The sequence below is a fragment of the Hoplias malabaricus genome, chromosome Y (assembly GCF_029633855.1).
Source record: "Hoplias malabaricus isolate fHopMal1 chromosome Y, fHopMal1.hap1, whole genome shotgun sequence".
Taxonomy (NCBI): domain Eukaryota; kingdom Metazoa; phylum Chordata; class Actinopteri; order Characiformes; family Erythrinidae; genus Hoplias; species Hoplias malabaricus.
Window position 1 is genome coordinate 15454468 of NC_089820.1, and position 13724 is coordinate 15468191.

Here is a 13724-nt window from a genome sequence, read left to right on the forward strand (position 1 = left end):
GGCAATAAACATTAACGTTCATTCATTCCTTTTACGTAACTGCTTACCCAGTTCAGGGTCGCGGTGGGTTGGAGCCTACTCGGAATCCCTGTGAATAAGACAGGAACACACCCTGAAGGGGGTGCCAGTCCTTCACAGGGTGACACACACTCATACATTCACTTGCACACTCACACCTATGGACACTTTTTTTTTGAGTTGGCAATCCACCAACCAATCCACCAACCAAGATGCTTTTGGACCGTGGGAGGAAACTGGAGCAAACCCATGCGGACACAGGGAGAACACACCAAACTCCTCATAGACAGTCACCCGGAGCGGGACTGGTACCCACAACCTCCGGGTCCCTCGAGCTGTGACTGCGACACTACCTGCCGCACCACTGTGTCCTAAGCATTAACACTTAATAACTATTATAAATTATTTGTTAAGTGTGAAATTAATATGCAGGCTCTAACTAAGAGCAAAGCTTTTTCTTAACATTGACATAGTTTAAACTTTTCAAACCAGTAGTTTCTAAAAAGTTCTGAATGTATACAACCATCTTTTATGCTCTACATAATATGTATGTTTCAGCAGTCACATAGCTCCAGGGACCTGGAGGTTGTGGGTTCAATTCCCGCTCAGGGTGACTGTCTGTGAGGAGTTGGTGTGTTCTCACCGTGTCCGCATGGGTTTCCTCCGGGTGCTCTGGTTTCCTCCCACCGTCCAAAAACACACGTTTGTAGGTGGATTGGCGACTCAAAAGTGTGTGTGTGTGTGTTGCCCTGTGAAGGCGCCCCCTCCAGGGTGTATTCTTGCCTTGTGCCCAATGATTCCAGGTAGGCCCTGGGTCTGGACCCACCGCGACCATGAACTGGATAAGTGCTTAGAGATAATGAATGAATGAATGAATGAATATATTTGGCTAAACTGCTATGCTTTGGAATGAGCTACATCCATTAAGATAATCTTCTAAATCTAGCCACTCCCCACAGGCAAAACACAACTAAAAAATGACATCACACTATGATGAATGCACTATATTAGGCAAGATTTCTTACAGCACTGGCTCAAATTCATTTTTTACTCAGTATTTTTTTTGCAAAATGTAAAATTATTTTGTTAATTTCAAGATAATTTGTTTCATTTCAAACTTCTTATTTGAAATATTTATTTTGTTTCTCTAATACATTAAGTTTAGCCACATAATTAATTTGTTTTTTCAGACAGAGAGAGATGTGTAGTTGCAATATAGTGTGTGGAGAATGGAGCGGAATGGGAGTAGAGAGGAAAGATGAATAGAGTCCTAGAAAATATAATGTAAGGGCAATGAATCCAACAGAAAAGAAAAGAGAGAGCAGCAATATTTGCTTTTCTAGATGGTTTCAATCTTCACAAACAAGGCATTCGTGGCAGGGGGTGTACAAGATTTCTTACAGCACTGGCTCAGATTCATTCATACTCTCTTTAAAATCCTATCCAGCATTTTTTGTTGGTATTGGCTGAATACCAAGTATCTGTTCCAACTCTATCATTAATGATTCCATCTCTATCATTAAGACCTGACTAAGTGAGCATAAACATTAACCCAACAGATCTTCTGCACTAGTAAGTACAAAAGCCACCCACAGTTCTTGCAGATACATCACAATGGAAGCTGCAATCAGCAAAGAGCCAGACCAAAGACAGAGAGGTGCTCAAACCCAGTAGATAAAATTTAGAGCAAATTTGTTCGCAGCACCAGTGATTTCACACTGCCCAAGACGTCAAGACACAACTGTTTAACCCAAGATTCCAATGCAATGAGTGACACTTGTAAAAAGAGTGTGAGAAAAGGCCCATATTTGCCCTGAAGAGACATCAAAGGGCAGAACAAGCATGACACCAACGAATCTCAGCACAACTCGCCTTTCTGAACTTTGGTCAACTCAGCTGTCAACCCCAGTGAGGAGCGTCCCTCATGAATGCCCACAATTCTGCAGCTTACGGTCATTGCTGACACTCGAGTGTCAGAGTGCCAGGAGGAGGACCCCCCCCCCCCCCCCACCAACTTGGAGAGGCCTGCGGCACAGTCCTCGGACAAAGGCCTCTCCGGCAGTGGACACACACAGCCCCAGCTGCGGTAGCCCAACCCCACCTCCCCGCTGCCTCCCATGAAATTGGAAATTACCAGGGCCGTTTCTGATGACAAATAATGTGTCTGTGTGTCCCTGGCTCTCCCTGAAGAAACAACTTTTTGATGAGGCTCGAAGGCTGACCTTGCTACCATCTTTTGCCACTAAATCTCGACCCAGAAAAGACCAACACAGAGTGTGGCTTCAACTCAAGTCTCATAAATCGCTGCATTGATCTTCATACGTTCCCATGCATCTCTGGAAATACCAACCTCTCATCAACTCCTTCAATCAAAGTTAAACAATGAAGGTCTCTATAGACACTCTTCTGAACGTCTTTATTAAACAAGACATTTCTCTTGGCGATGAGGAAGAGAAGAGAAGAAAAGAGAAGAAGAGAGAAGAGAAGGAATGAGATATGTGTAGTGGTCTATTAAAGTATGCATACAGTAAAAACAAAAGGAGTGACAGCGATCCACACTGACCTGTGACTGAACTTCTTTAGTTTCCTATCTCTGTTCTGATGAGCAAATGGGATCATGTCTTATTTGTTGACAAACAGCATCTCTTCTGAAAGGCATACAGCAAAGTGCAGATAAATTGAGATGCATTTCCTTGATATGCATTAAGTTCTTTTTTACTCTGAAAAAAAGGTTATGTTTTTTTAGTAGTAACTATACAATTTAGCAGTTTATAAACACAATGTTTAACAATTTGTACAGTACAACTCCTATTGCATTTAAGCATTTTACTGTTTTATTTATTTTTTCATTTATATATTACAATGTATTTCCTTTTGTGACCCTTTATTTCATGATGTGCCACAGATCAGTGGGCAGTGGGCCGATCAGAACTGGAGACAGGCCAGTCAAGCTCAAACTGTGTCTAAAAGGAGAATTTTTGTAGCACATCAGAATGATGTTTGGCATTGTCTCACTGAAACAACCATTGACTTCCCTGGTAAAGACTTTTCCTTCATGGCAGCACATGTCTCTTTTAAAACCCCAATATATACATATACATCACTCATACCTACACACAAGCATGTCAAATGCTTTGGATACTTCTGCACCCAAATAACTCTTGCACCTTTCACTGTCAGCCATCTGGATGGTCCCTTTTTATCTTTGGCACAGAGAACTTGCTATCCATTTATCCTGAAACAAAAAAGCCAAAACATCTGACCACAGCACACATTTCCACTGTTTTTAACACCACTTTAGCTCAGCCTGGGCTCAGAATATTCAGCAGCATTTCTGCACAGAACTGGTGTATGAGTTTCTTCTTTTGTAATAGAGATTAAAGACAATTTATAGGATTGTGGGGAAATGTTGTTCTCTCATTTGTTTATGTTCAGAAGCTATTAAGATGGAATGGTGTGTTTGAGGGGGAAAAAAAAAAGACATTCATGCAAGTTTGGAGGTCTTTTGTTGTCAAAAACCTTCAGATGCAATTAATCTGCTGTGAGCAGAGAGATATAAATGGTAATTTAATAATAATTGGTATATAAATGGGCTAAATGAAATGGTTAGGAATGCAGTCTGATGTCAATTCACAGCAGTAAACCATTATTTAACTCCACTACCCTTTGAATAACTTTGAATACATCGCAAAAACTGAACAGTTTGGACATTTTAAGAAATCTGTGAAATTTCCTTTAATAATAAATTTCACATAAGCTCAGTGTAAACTAATAAACAACAATAATTTACAAACACTTATAATTCCTAAACTGAACAGTCATTCATTATCTGTAACCCTTATCCAGTTCAGGGTCACGGTGGGCCCAAAGCCTTCCTGGAATCATTGAGTGCAAGGGAATACACCCTGGAGGGGGCGCCAGTCCTTCACAGGGCAACACACACTCTCACACCTACGGACACTTTTGAGTCGCCAATCCACTTACCAACGTGTGTTTTTGGACTGTGGGAGAAAACCGGAGCACCCGGAGGAAACCCACACGGACATGGGGAGAACACACCAAACTCCTCACAGACTTAATTGTAATTGTGATTTTCTTTTTCTGCAGGCTTGTTATTTTGGCAAAGAACAGCACTTTTTTCTGGTCAGAGGCTTGAACACATATTTTCACATAGAGTTAATCTTGTTTGGTGTGAGATTACACATGATTCAGCTGGTTCTGACTGGCTTAATCCATTCTTAGCCTGTTCACAAGATCAAGTTAGTTTAAATTTCCTTAATTAAAATATAACACCTGATAACACGGTTTGTTATTAAAATGCAACTATTACTATTCTGAAAAATACACTTTCAAACTGTGTTAAATAAAAGTGATTACTCTTTTCAAGGCAAGGCAAGCAAGTTTATTTATAGAGCACCTTTCATACAGAAGCAATTCAAAGTGCTTTCAACCTAGATAAAGGTACAAAAATGTATGTTTTATAGCAAACATCTGTCTGTTGATAACTGGTTCTTGCATAGTTTACTGTGTAGTTTTAACATTGTAATATGGCTGGTAATAAACTGGCCTAACACCAGAGTAGGGTTTAACCAACATGTCCAATCAAATACGGACGCCACCTGCTGTTAAAAGATTGAAAGCGCTTAATTTGTTGCTAGTGGGCAACAAGTTTCTACTGTCTGAGGGGAAAAAAGAGAAACATTATGTTGTGTTTTGGAGTTTACTATATAGTGAACCACTCAAGCAAAACAGTAAAGGAGAAGCAGAAAAAAATGACCCTGTCCAACCTTCCTTACCAGTAGATGCACAAAAGTGAGAGCTGAGAAGAAAGATACCGTCTCCGATTTACTGAAACCACAAAACAGCGAAGAGGGCGAAGTCTGGGGAGGAAATTCCGACTTGTTAATAAATTCCCGCCATTTTAGAAACATGCCGCTCAGACCCCACACTAAAAGTCTTTGAACCAGATATTTAGCTAATTTGTACTCAATGTTCTAAAAGTTAATAGGTAACAGCTAACAAGATTACAGTTGTTATATTGTCATTATATTTTGTTACAGACTCCTATGTCGAAAACGCCTCACACCTTTTAACCTCATCTCATTACCAACTTTAATGTCCGACCTACCCTTATTTTGTAAAATATGTTAAACTGTCTCAACAATGTACAGTTTCTGAATACTCAGTCCAGTCTTCTTTAAGTATTCATAATTGTACATGAAATAATGATGAAAAAATAAGACAGACAAAGCGTCAACATTCCATGTTGGGCAAGGGTAGTTTTGCTTGTTAAGGCAACACAGAGGCCTCTGCTTGGCTACACTGAACTGTAAGTAATAAATTAGATATTCTTTTAGTAGTTATGAATGATAGTCACAGTACATGTGCTGATTCTAAGCTCTCCTAAGTGTATATGTACATACATACACACACTGTAAAGAAATTTTTCATTGAAACAAATTAATTTTTCTTTTTTATTTTTCCCTTTATAATTGTTGAAACATATTTAAGACACTTAGAAAAACAAGTTTTTTTCCACACTTTTTCTTTTTTGTACAAAGAGGAAAAACACTGAGTGACAAATAACAGGGTTTCATTCATCAAACATCCTGCTCTGCTTGTTTTTGAAAAATACTTCTATACTTCTGCTACTTGTAAACGTTAAAGTGACCTGACGACAGACAGTATACACAATTAATAATGCCATATACCGACATAAGCCGTCAATATATTCATACTGTAATGAAATGTGGGAAAAAAAATAAAAAACTTCTAAAAGGCCTTTAAGGATGTTCCATTTATATAATTCTTTTAATAAGAGAAAACATACATTAGGTTCCAACCACATACTGATCCCTCAGTTCTTATATCTAATATACCTGAACTGTAATTAGCACAGGCATCATACCGAAGTAGCCCTACAGAAGTCAACCAGTGTGTTAGAAATGCCAGCACAGCAATGCAATATGGCCTTGAACATCTGAGCGACCATAAACTTACCAATCACAATGACCCATACTAAAAATGTTCAACAAATTAGAATCAGTAATTCTGATTATACCACTTTTAAAAAAAAAATCATCAATGCAGCCAGTATTTCAATTATAAAATAAAAAGTAGGAAATTACATGTTTCTTTGGTCAGTGGATTACAATTGGCACCAACATAAATAATCACACAAAAACAGGTGACAGGAATGAGGTGGGGTGGGTGGGACAGTCTGAGATTAGCCAGGAAATAGTTTCAGATCATTTCTATGAATGTAATATGCATGAGTAACAGGTTTTGGCCAGACTTTGTACTAATAAATATGAAAAGAAAAAAAAAATGCTTATTAAAAGTGCCCATAAAAATAAACTTAACTGAGAAGACACTCTAAAACCAGAGAAAAGTGAAGACAGTGCTTGGGCTGCAGAAGTAGAGAATGGGTCATATTATTGGTTCCTGGGGTCCCTCACTAGAGGCCACATTTCAAACTGCTCATCACCCCCTATATAGTGCACTTGCTTTGAGTGATTATTAAACCAAAACATACTTCTGAGCACACACTATAGAGTGAGCAAGAGAGCCATTTGAGACATGCCTGGTCTCACCACTCCTTCTTCTTCTCGTCCATAGAGACCCCACCTGGTCCAAGTGCTACTACAAGCAGCAGACCTCCGATTACAGATGTGGTCTGGAAGAAGTCATATTTGAGGAAGTCGTGCATGGGCTTGTAGGCTGGAATGGTCCAGAAGGCATTAAATGAAACGTTGATTATAAAAAGCCAGACAACCAGAGTGAGGGCAGCCAGCTTGGTCTTGAAACCAATGGCCACCAAGACGATCAAAGCGGTGCCCACTAGGTTCTGTAAAATCTGAAAAAATAAAGAAAAAACAACACAGTCAGGTCAGAACACTCATCAGAAAAAATATACTTAAAATTAATATATGATATAGGGTATGGGCAACTGAGGTTAAAATATCGCCTATGGAATGAGCATTTACTTGAATTAATGTGGCCTCTAGTGGTAAAGTGTAGGTATTACTCTAGGAATGGTAACTATTTCAACTTTGTATTTTTGTGTCTGGATCGAAATAAAATGTCACTCTTTCATTTAGTTTCCTGCCAAAATGACAATGAAATACATTTAATATACAAAATTATTTTTTGTGTCAAAACCAAGAATCTCTCTAGCCATCAATCTATCTATTAATCTCTCACTAACAATCGAGCAATCAGTGTTTCTATCTGGCCACTTGTTCATTTATGACTTACTGCACCTTTCCAATCTTTAAAAACCAAGTTACAGCCATGTATCTGTAAAGGCTGTTCTGTAAGGTATCTGTGACATTATGTGAACGCAGGTGTTTCTTTGAAGGGAAACATAATCTACCCAAAGTCATTATTTTTGCAGATGCTTTTCTCATCTAAAATAGCTAAAGAAGATATTTCTGAGGATGATTAGACATATGAGTCAAAAATTAATGTTCAATAAATGAAGTGAAAATGGGACTGCTAAGTAGTTTGGGTATCATTGTGAGTCATTCAAAAAGCAAAACAGCATGTATTAACACTGCACTATGCCATATTAATAGTTTAACATGCATAAAGCAGCTATTATTGCCTACTTCATGCATTATGATCAAACCATTGTGTGTGTGAAAAGGGGGTTAGGGCTCACAGAGAGAAAGTTGGCATCAAAGTGGAGCAACGTCATGAACATGAGCACCAGCAGCACGCGACCTCCCAGCTGCATGTACTGCTTAGGAGAGCTCTCTCTAACTGTGGGCACCCCAGCAAACATGCTCCTTCCCTCAGAACGAGACTCAGCCAGCAGCAGCAGCAGACCACCACCCAGCGCCAGGTTCCTTATACAGGGAGAAAGATAAGACAGGAATAGGTTGTTATAAACGTATACTGATATTCTGACTTATGTTAGCATTAATGTAATGTGAGTGTGCATTTTTGACCCAGTGTGAAGCATCCAATCAGAGCACAGTAGCTGACCTTGTATTTCACAAGAGTAGAGCTATTTACGAAACTATTTCAACAGAAAAGGTGTGTGCATGGGTGAACTAATACTGCTAGTATTTTAAATATCCAATATAAGGGTCCATTACAAGTATCCCAATGGTTAAACTCACCTCATCAAAAACTTTGGGTCCCATAAAATGCTATAGGCAATAGTCTGGAAAAGATAATGAACATAATCAATTTTGGAGTTAAAGCCTTCTTAGTGGCCATTAGTCAGTGTAATGTGCTTAAAGAACCAATGAAAAAAAAGCCATAACTAATCTTAGATGAAAGCAGGGGAAATAAGGTAAAATGAGGTAAGGCTTGGTTCCTATCGACCTCTAGTGGTAAATCCTTGCTAATGCTTTGCAGCAGCAAGACCTCATTTTCAAAGTTATGTGTGGTAGTTTATCTTGTGAGGTTAAGAAGGTTTTAACTGTATGATTTTAAATATTAAATGCAGGGTTTTGAAAAGTACCAGATGCTTTACTTTCACAAAAAAGGCAACTAAGTACTGCTGAGCAATCATGAGTCAGCATCATCATTACAAAGAACGTAATTACGTTCTACAGGTACTGATAGTCATTAATATCAAATGACTAATATTATCTCACAAGTCACCCCTTTCCAGCATCTTTTCTAAATGTACAAAAAATGCAGAATGAAAAATGCAATATTTATATATATATATAAAATAAAATACATGTAAAAAATTATACCTGAAGGCCAATGATTCCAAATAAACCAAAGCAGGCATACTGTACGAAATTCCTGCTGAGAATGAGTATGCAACCACCTGTAAATTAGATGAGTTTTTAAGAATTTTTATTAAAAAAAATGTATTCATTAAAATCCTAATTGTTGCATAATAGAAACATCTTTTACTGTTTACAGAAAGAAATAATACGCTGTGAATTAATCTGACAGCAGAGCTGTAGTTTCTCCTGCACATTCCCTAATTGCATTTAAATTTCAACACAATTAAAAGTTCAAACGTCAAGGAAATTAATTAATTAAGGCTTTTAATTTAAATATTGTAATGCTAGACAAGTTAAGACATTTTAAGAAGCCTCAAACCCTAGTTTTAAAGCTGGATATGTGATTTTTCTTTAAAGATTTTTATTTTATTTCATGAAATGCTCTTTACATCCTTACAGCAATCTGACGACATAAATAAAATGATCCCTTTACTATACAGACCAAAGGACTGTAAAAATTCAGTCCGATAATTTTATTAAGACTGAACTAAACAACCGAAGCTCTTAACTAACTACTAGATCTCCTTGCCCTCCATGAACATGCACTGCAAAGAAAAGAATGGTGGAAGTAGTAAAGGCACCCAACATAAAAATAGTCTGGATAAATCCAGAGAGCACACTAGAGTAAAGATTGATGTTGTTGATGGGTGTTTTCCTAAATGTGAATGCGACATGAAGTAAGTAAATAATGTTTGAAGGTGAGGCACTGCACACCTCTCAAAGGGATTTATCAAGCTGTGTGCATGTTGGCGTATTTTAGAGGAGTGGCTTAAGAATAGGGCTCAAATGACTTATTACTTAAAAACAAATCACCTACTCCAGTTTTAACTGCTCAGTAACACTTTTAAAGAACATATTCAAATATTTGGCATTATGAGATATTGTCCAGTCTTTGTAAAATGTGCAATAGCTTGCTCTTACTTAGCTGCCCCAGTAAGTTTATTAAGACGAAGACTGAAGCAATGAAGAAGCCACATCCCCATGAGCTCTCGATGTATTCTTTCTGCTCATTCCACTGGAACCACATTCTGATACCATCTTCCAGGAAAGTGCTGATAAGACACAGTCGCGCCACATGCGGCAGGTACTGCTTTGTCACTCGCAGAAACTAAAGCATATAACACAGAGAAAAACCAGATTCACATATCTGTACTCTGCATCAGTAGAGAAGGAAATTTATCTCAGAAAGATGATTCACAATCCTTGCTGAAATATACTTATAACAGGCTAATGTATGCATTTAACAGGTTAGTGGAATGTGTTCAGTCAATTGGCATTTGTGATAATACATTTTCAGAAAGAAATAATTATATTACAAACAACACATTACACATGAAAAATACTGTACATATTTTTGCTCTTTAGTAGACATCAGATTCCAAACTGTAAATGAAGCTACAATGACATGTCTACACATGTGGCTAGTAATTAACAAACAGGGAGCAAGAATAAATTTAAGACAAGCGTTTTTGCAGTACAGATAATCATCTCTATGCTGCAACTGTGGATAAACTGAGCTTAAATCACCATTGCCAAAAAAAGAATAATCCATATATAGACACATTTCTTAGGCAATATATGGCCAAGAGAGTGTTTAATTTTGGCTTCTAGCCCAGATTTGAGCAATGAACCTGCTGCACATTACAGGATTTTCAACTTAACATCAGGTCTCCTATGATGCACACATGAAAAAAATCTCTGACACCCTAAATCCCATGTTAAGCTTGTTTGTTGGTTTATAACATTAAACAGTCATTTTTAACTAGGCTGCTATTGGCTGATTCACATCCACTCATGAACTGTGCTGCAGGTCATCTCACACTACACAAGTTGCTCTCGGTTTTAGTCATAAAACTCAAACTTGTTTGAAAATATCAAAGGACAATCGCCCAGTTGGGGGCTTGCTCTGAATGATTTGGATTGATCCAGTGCTGCATTCACCACACTAGATTATCCATGTGACAACCGCTTCACATTCACCTCCAGACCAGGTAACTAATTCAAACTGGAAAAAATTACAGAAGGTCAAAATCAGGGTTAAATCAGGCTAAAAATCATGTAGGGTGAGCAAGGCTTTATTGAGCAGTTTCATCCACCGATGAATTCACTGAACTGACAAGGAATTAAGCACATGGTGGATATATATTGAGCTACAGAAATCACTGTTGTAGCATTCTAACAAAAACTTATCAGCTGACTCAAGATGATAATGTTTAATGTGATACAAGATCTTAGATGAAAAAGTACCCACACAATGAGTAGAAGAAAAAAACAAGTTCATTCATTCATTATCTGTAGCCACTTATCCAGTTCAGGGTCACGGTGGGTCCAGAGCCTACCTGGAATCATTGGGCGCAAGGTGGGAATACACCCTGGAGGGGGCGCCAGTCCTTCACAGGGCAACACAGACACACACACACACACACACACACACACACACACTCCTCACAGACAGTCACCCGGAGCAGGAATCGAACCCACAACCCCCAGGCCCCTGGAGCTGTGTGACTGCAACACTACCTGTTGCGCCACCGTGCCGACCACATTACGACTTGTTGAATAATATCATTAAAATGCAAATCAACTTCATTCAACTTTAGATTTACAAACATATCATCATCATCATCATCATCATTGCCGCTTTCAGGGTGGCTGAGTTTTAGAAATATATAATTTATTTATCTATATAAGACAAACATGAAAAATAAATCTGCCTGTACTTCAGAATTTGATCTGCTCCTCTTTAACGCAGGGGGTGATATACTGATATATAAGGAAGAATCAGAACAATGAAGGTCTGTGGTTTAGTGACAGAAAAACTACCTGACACCCGTCATACTTGAATAAGATCAAATTTACTGTAAAGAAAACCAGCCAGGATGCAACATGCCTCTCTGAAAGAAGAAACTGAAGTCATTGTCATGCTGAAGATGAAAGCTAAGAATACAAATTGGCCATATATTTCCTAATTAAACACTGGAATTAAATATATCTTACAGGATGAGGTAAAATCCATGAGCCAGGTTTGTGAAATAAGATACTGTAAGCCTGCACGGTTTCTCGTGTCTCAAAAGTGGAAGTACTGTTATTTGCAGCAGTGTGCCTTCATTATCAAATTGTGGTCCACACCTTGTTGTGAAAGCGCTCTCCAATGACACACTGCATCTGGTCTCTTTTGACCACGCCCCCTACATAATCCACGTCAGCACTGAAAAGTCTAAGCAGCCAATCAGCAATCAACAAGTAACAAAGTAGCCCATATGAATGGGAAGAGACGTTCTGGGCAGTGTGGGACTCAGACAGTAGGCTTCTAGTGGTCAGCAGTATACGAGAGTTATTTGTTTTGTTGCTTGGCAGCTAATGAAAATTTGTGCCGTGGGACATCTGTTACATGGCAATAGGGAAGCATTATTCCCATTTAATGAAGCCTGTGATGCATACAGTGAAGGAAAATGCTATCTTCTGGATCTCTGACATGAATCACAGCTACAGACCTTCACTGAGCTGTGAAGCTTAAAAAGCATAACACTTTGTCCTTTACAACAACTCCAAGGCTGAGGCGATGGTCAAACCACAATAATCAAGTACATAATTCTTTCGTTCACCTTGTCATTTGGAGTTGCACTTACAGCTAATATAATCTGACATACAGCACTGTGCAAAAGCTTTAGACACTTGATAAAATGATGCCTACCTGCGAATTCAAATGTAACAGGCACAAATAAAAAAACATGGAGGTCAATTGTGTTTTGTTTGTGAGATTAGGCCTGTTTTTGTAATCTGTTACAAAGGAAACTTGAATATTGTTTGAATTAATGGCTGGATGCCGATAATTCAGGGATAAAACTTGGATTCGATGTGATCCCAATTGATGTAAGAACACAAGCCCCACAAGGTGAACGGGTCAACTCTGAACTTAAATGTCCGAGGCTAATGCAGGTGTTTATTTAACGGACAGAGTTAAATACACACAGTTAAAATCATGCGAATGTCTATTCAGAGTGAAATTCCCTTAAAACACAATGTTTTTATTGATGTTAAGCCCCATATCAAAATGTTGCCTCATAAAGTCGGTCGCTAAAGTTAAAGAGGAAAGAGCTGACGCCAACGTAAACTTTAGCGGTAGCCTTAGTCTCTGAAAACACTCAAATTCACGTTTCCTCTGCTTTCCTGTAATGCCGTTATAGTGTAAAATGTGTTTTACTGTAACGTTAACAGTGCCTTAACTGTCTGTTCAAATAGGTGAATTGTTAATAAGGCTAGATTTAACGTAAACTGTTTTTCTACAGTAGATTTTTAGTTCTCATCGTTTCTAAACTCCATAAGCCAAAAATTAACAAGTGATCACTGAAATCTTTTCTTAAAACGAACCGGAGTTGTTCTTGTGTCAATGCTCCGTTCCACCTTAAAACTTTCTGGCGCGTCGTAGCTCATCAAACTGTTTCTACTGGTATTGCTGCAGCTTTTAAGGTGGAGCGGATAATTCAAAGAAGAAACTGGCGTATAATTGGGCACTATTCACCTCATTTAACATAAGACACACAGGACTAAATGTGCATGTAAAAACACGTCAACGAAAGTGGCTAAAATGCCAAAAAGACAGCAATAAATCGCTGTATGTCAGTGATTTTCTCGGCCTCACTCACCTGATCCGCCACGTCCTCCGCATTGCTCATCAAACTGTTCTGAACCATCGCACGGAGAGGTAAATATCCCTTTCTTTAAGGTAGGTTATTTTCCAGACTTTTGGTGAACCGGTGTGTAGAGTATCAGTTAGTGTTTCCCTCAGGTGTGTTACAGGTTTTCTAAACGCGATGTCGAGTCGAAGTCTGAGAGCCTGAAGACCATCGCCGCCCCATAATTTTCCCCGCTGTATTCAGCCCCCCACAGGACACACATGGAACTGCATGCCACGTGTACTGCTGCAGCAGCTGGGAAAGGGAAAGTAGTAGT

The 13724-nt window shown here is 38.6% G+C and overlaps 1 protein-coding gene across 1 annotated transcript; it reads right to left on the minus strand.

Annotated features, from left to right (window-relative positions):
* Positions 1-5470: 5470 nt before the first annotated feature.
* Positions 5471-13694, minus strand: LOC136678608 (surfeit locus protein 4-like). Its single transcript, XM_066656659.1, has 6 exons — positions 13418-13694; positions 9693-9879; positions 8733-8809; positions 8145-8188; positions 7682-7868; positions 5471-6874 (listed from the first exon to the last, which is right to left on the minus strand). Exons 1-6 carry the CDS (start codon positions 13463-13465, stop codon positions 6608-6610), a joined length of 810 nt encoding a protein of 269 aa, XP_066512756.1. The 5' UTR covers positions 13466-13694; the 3' UTR covers positions 5471-6607.
* Between the last annotated feature and the right edge of the window lie 30 nt (positions 13695-13724).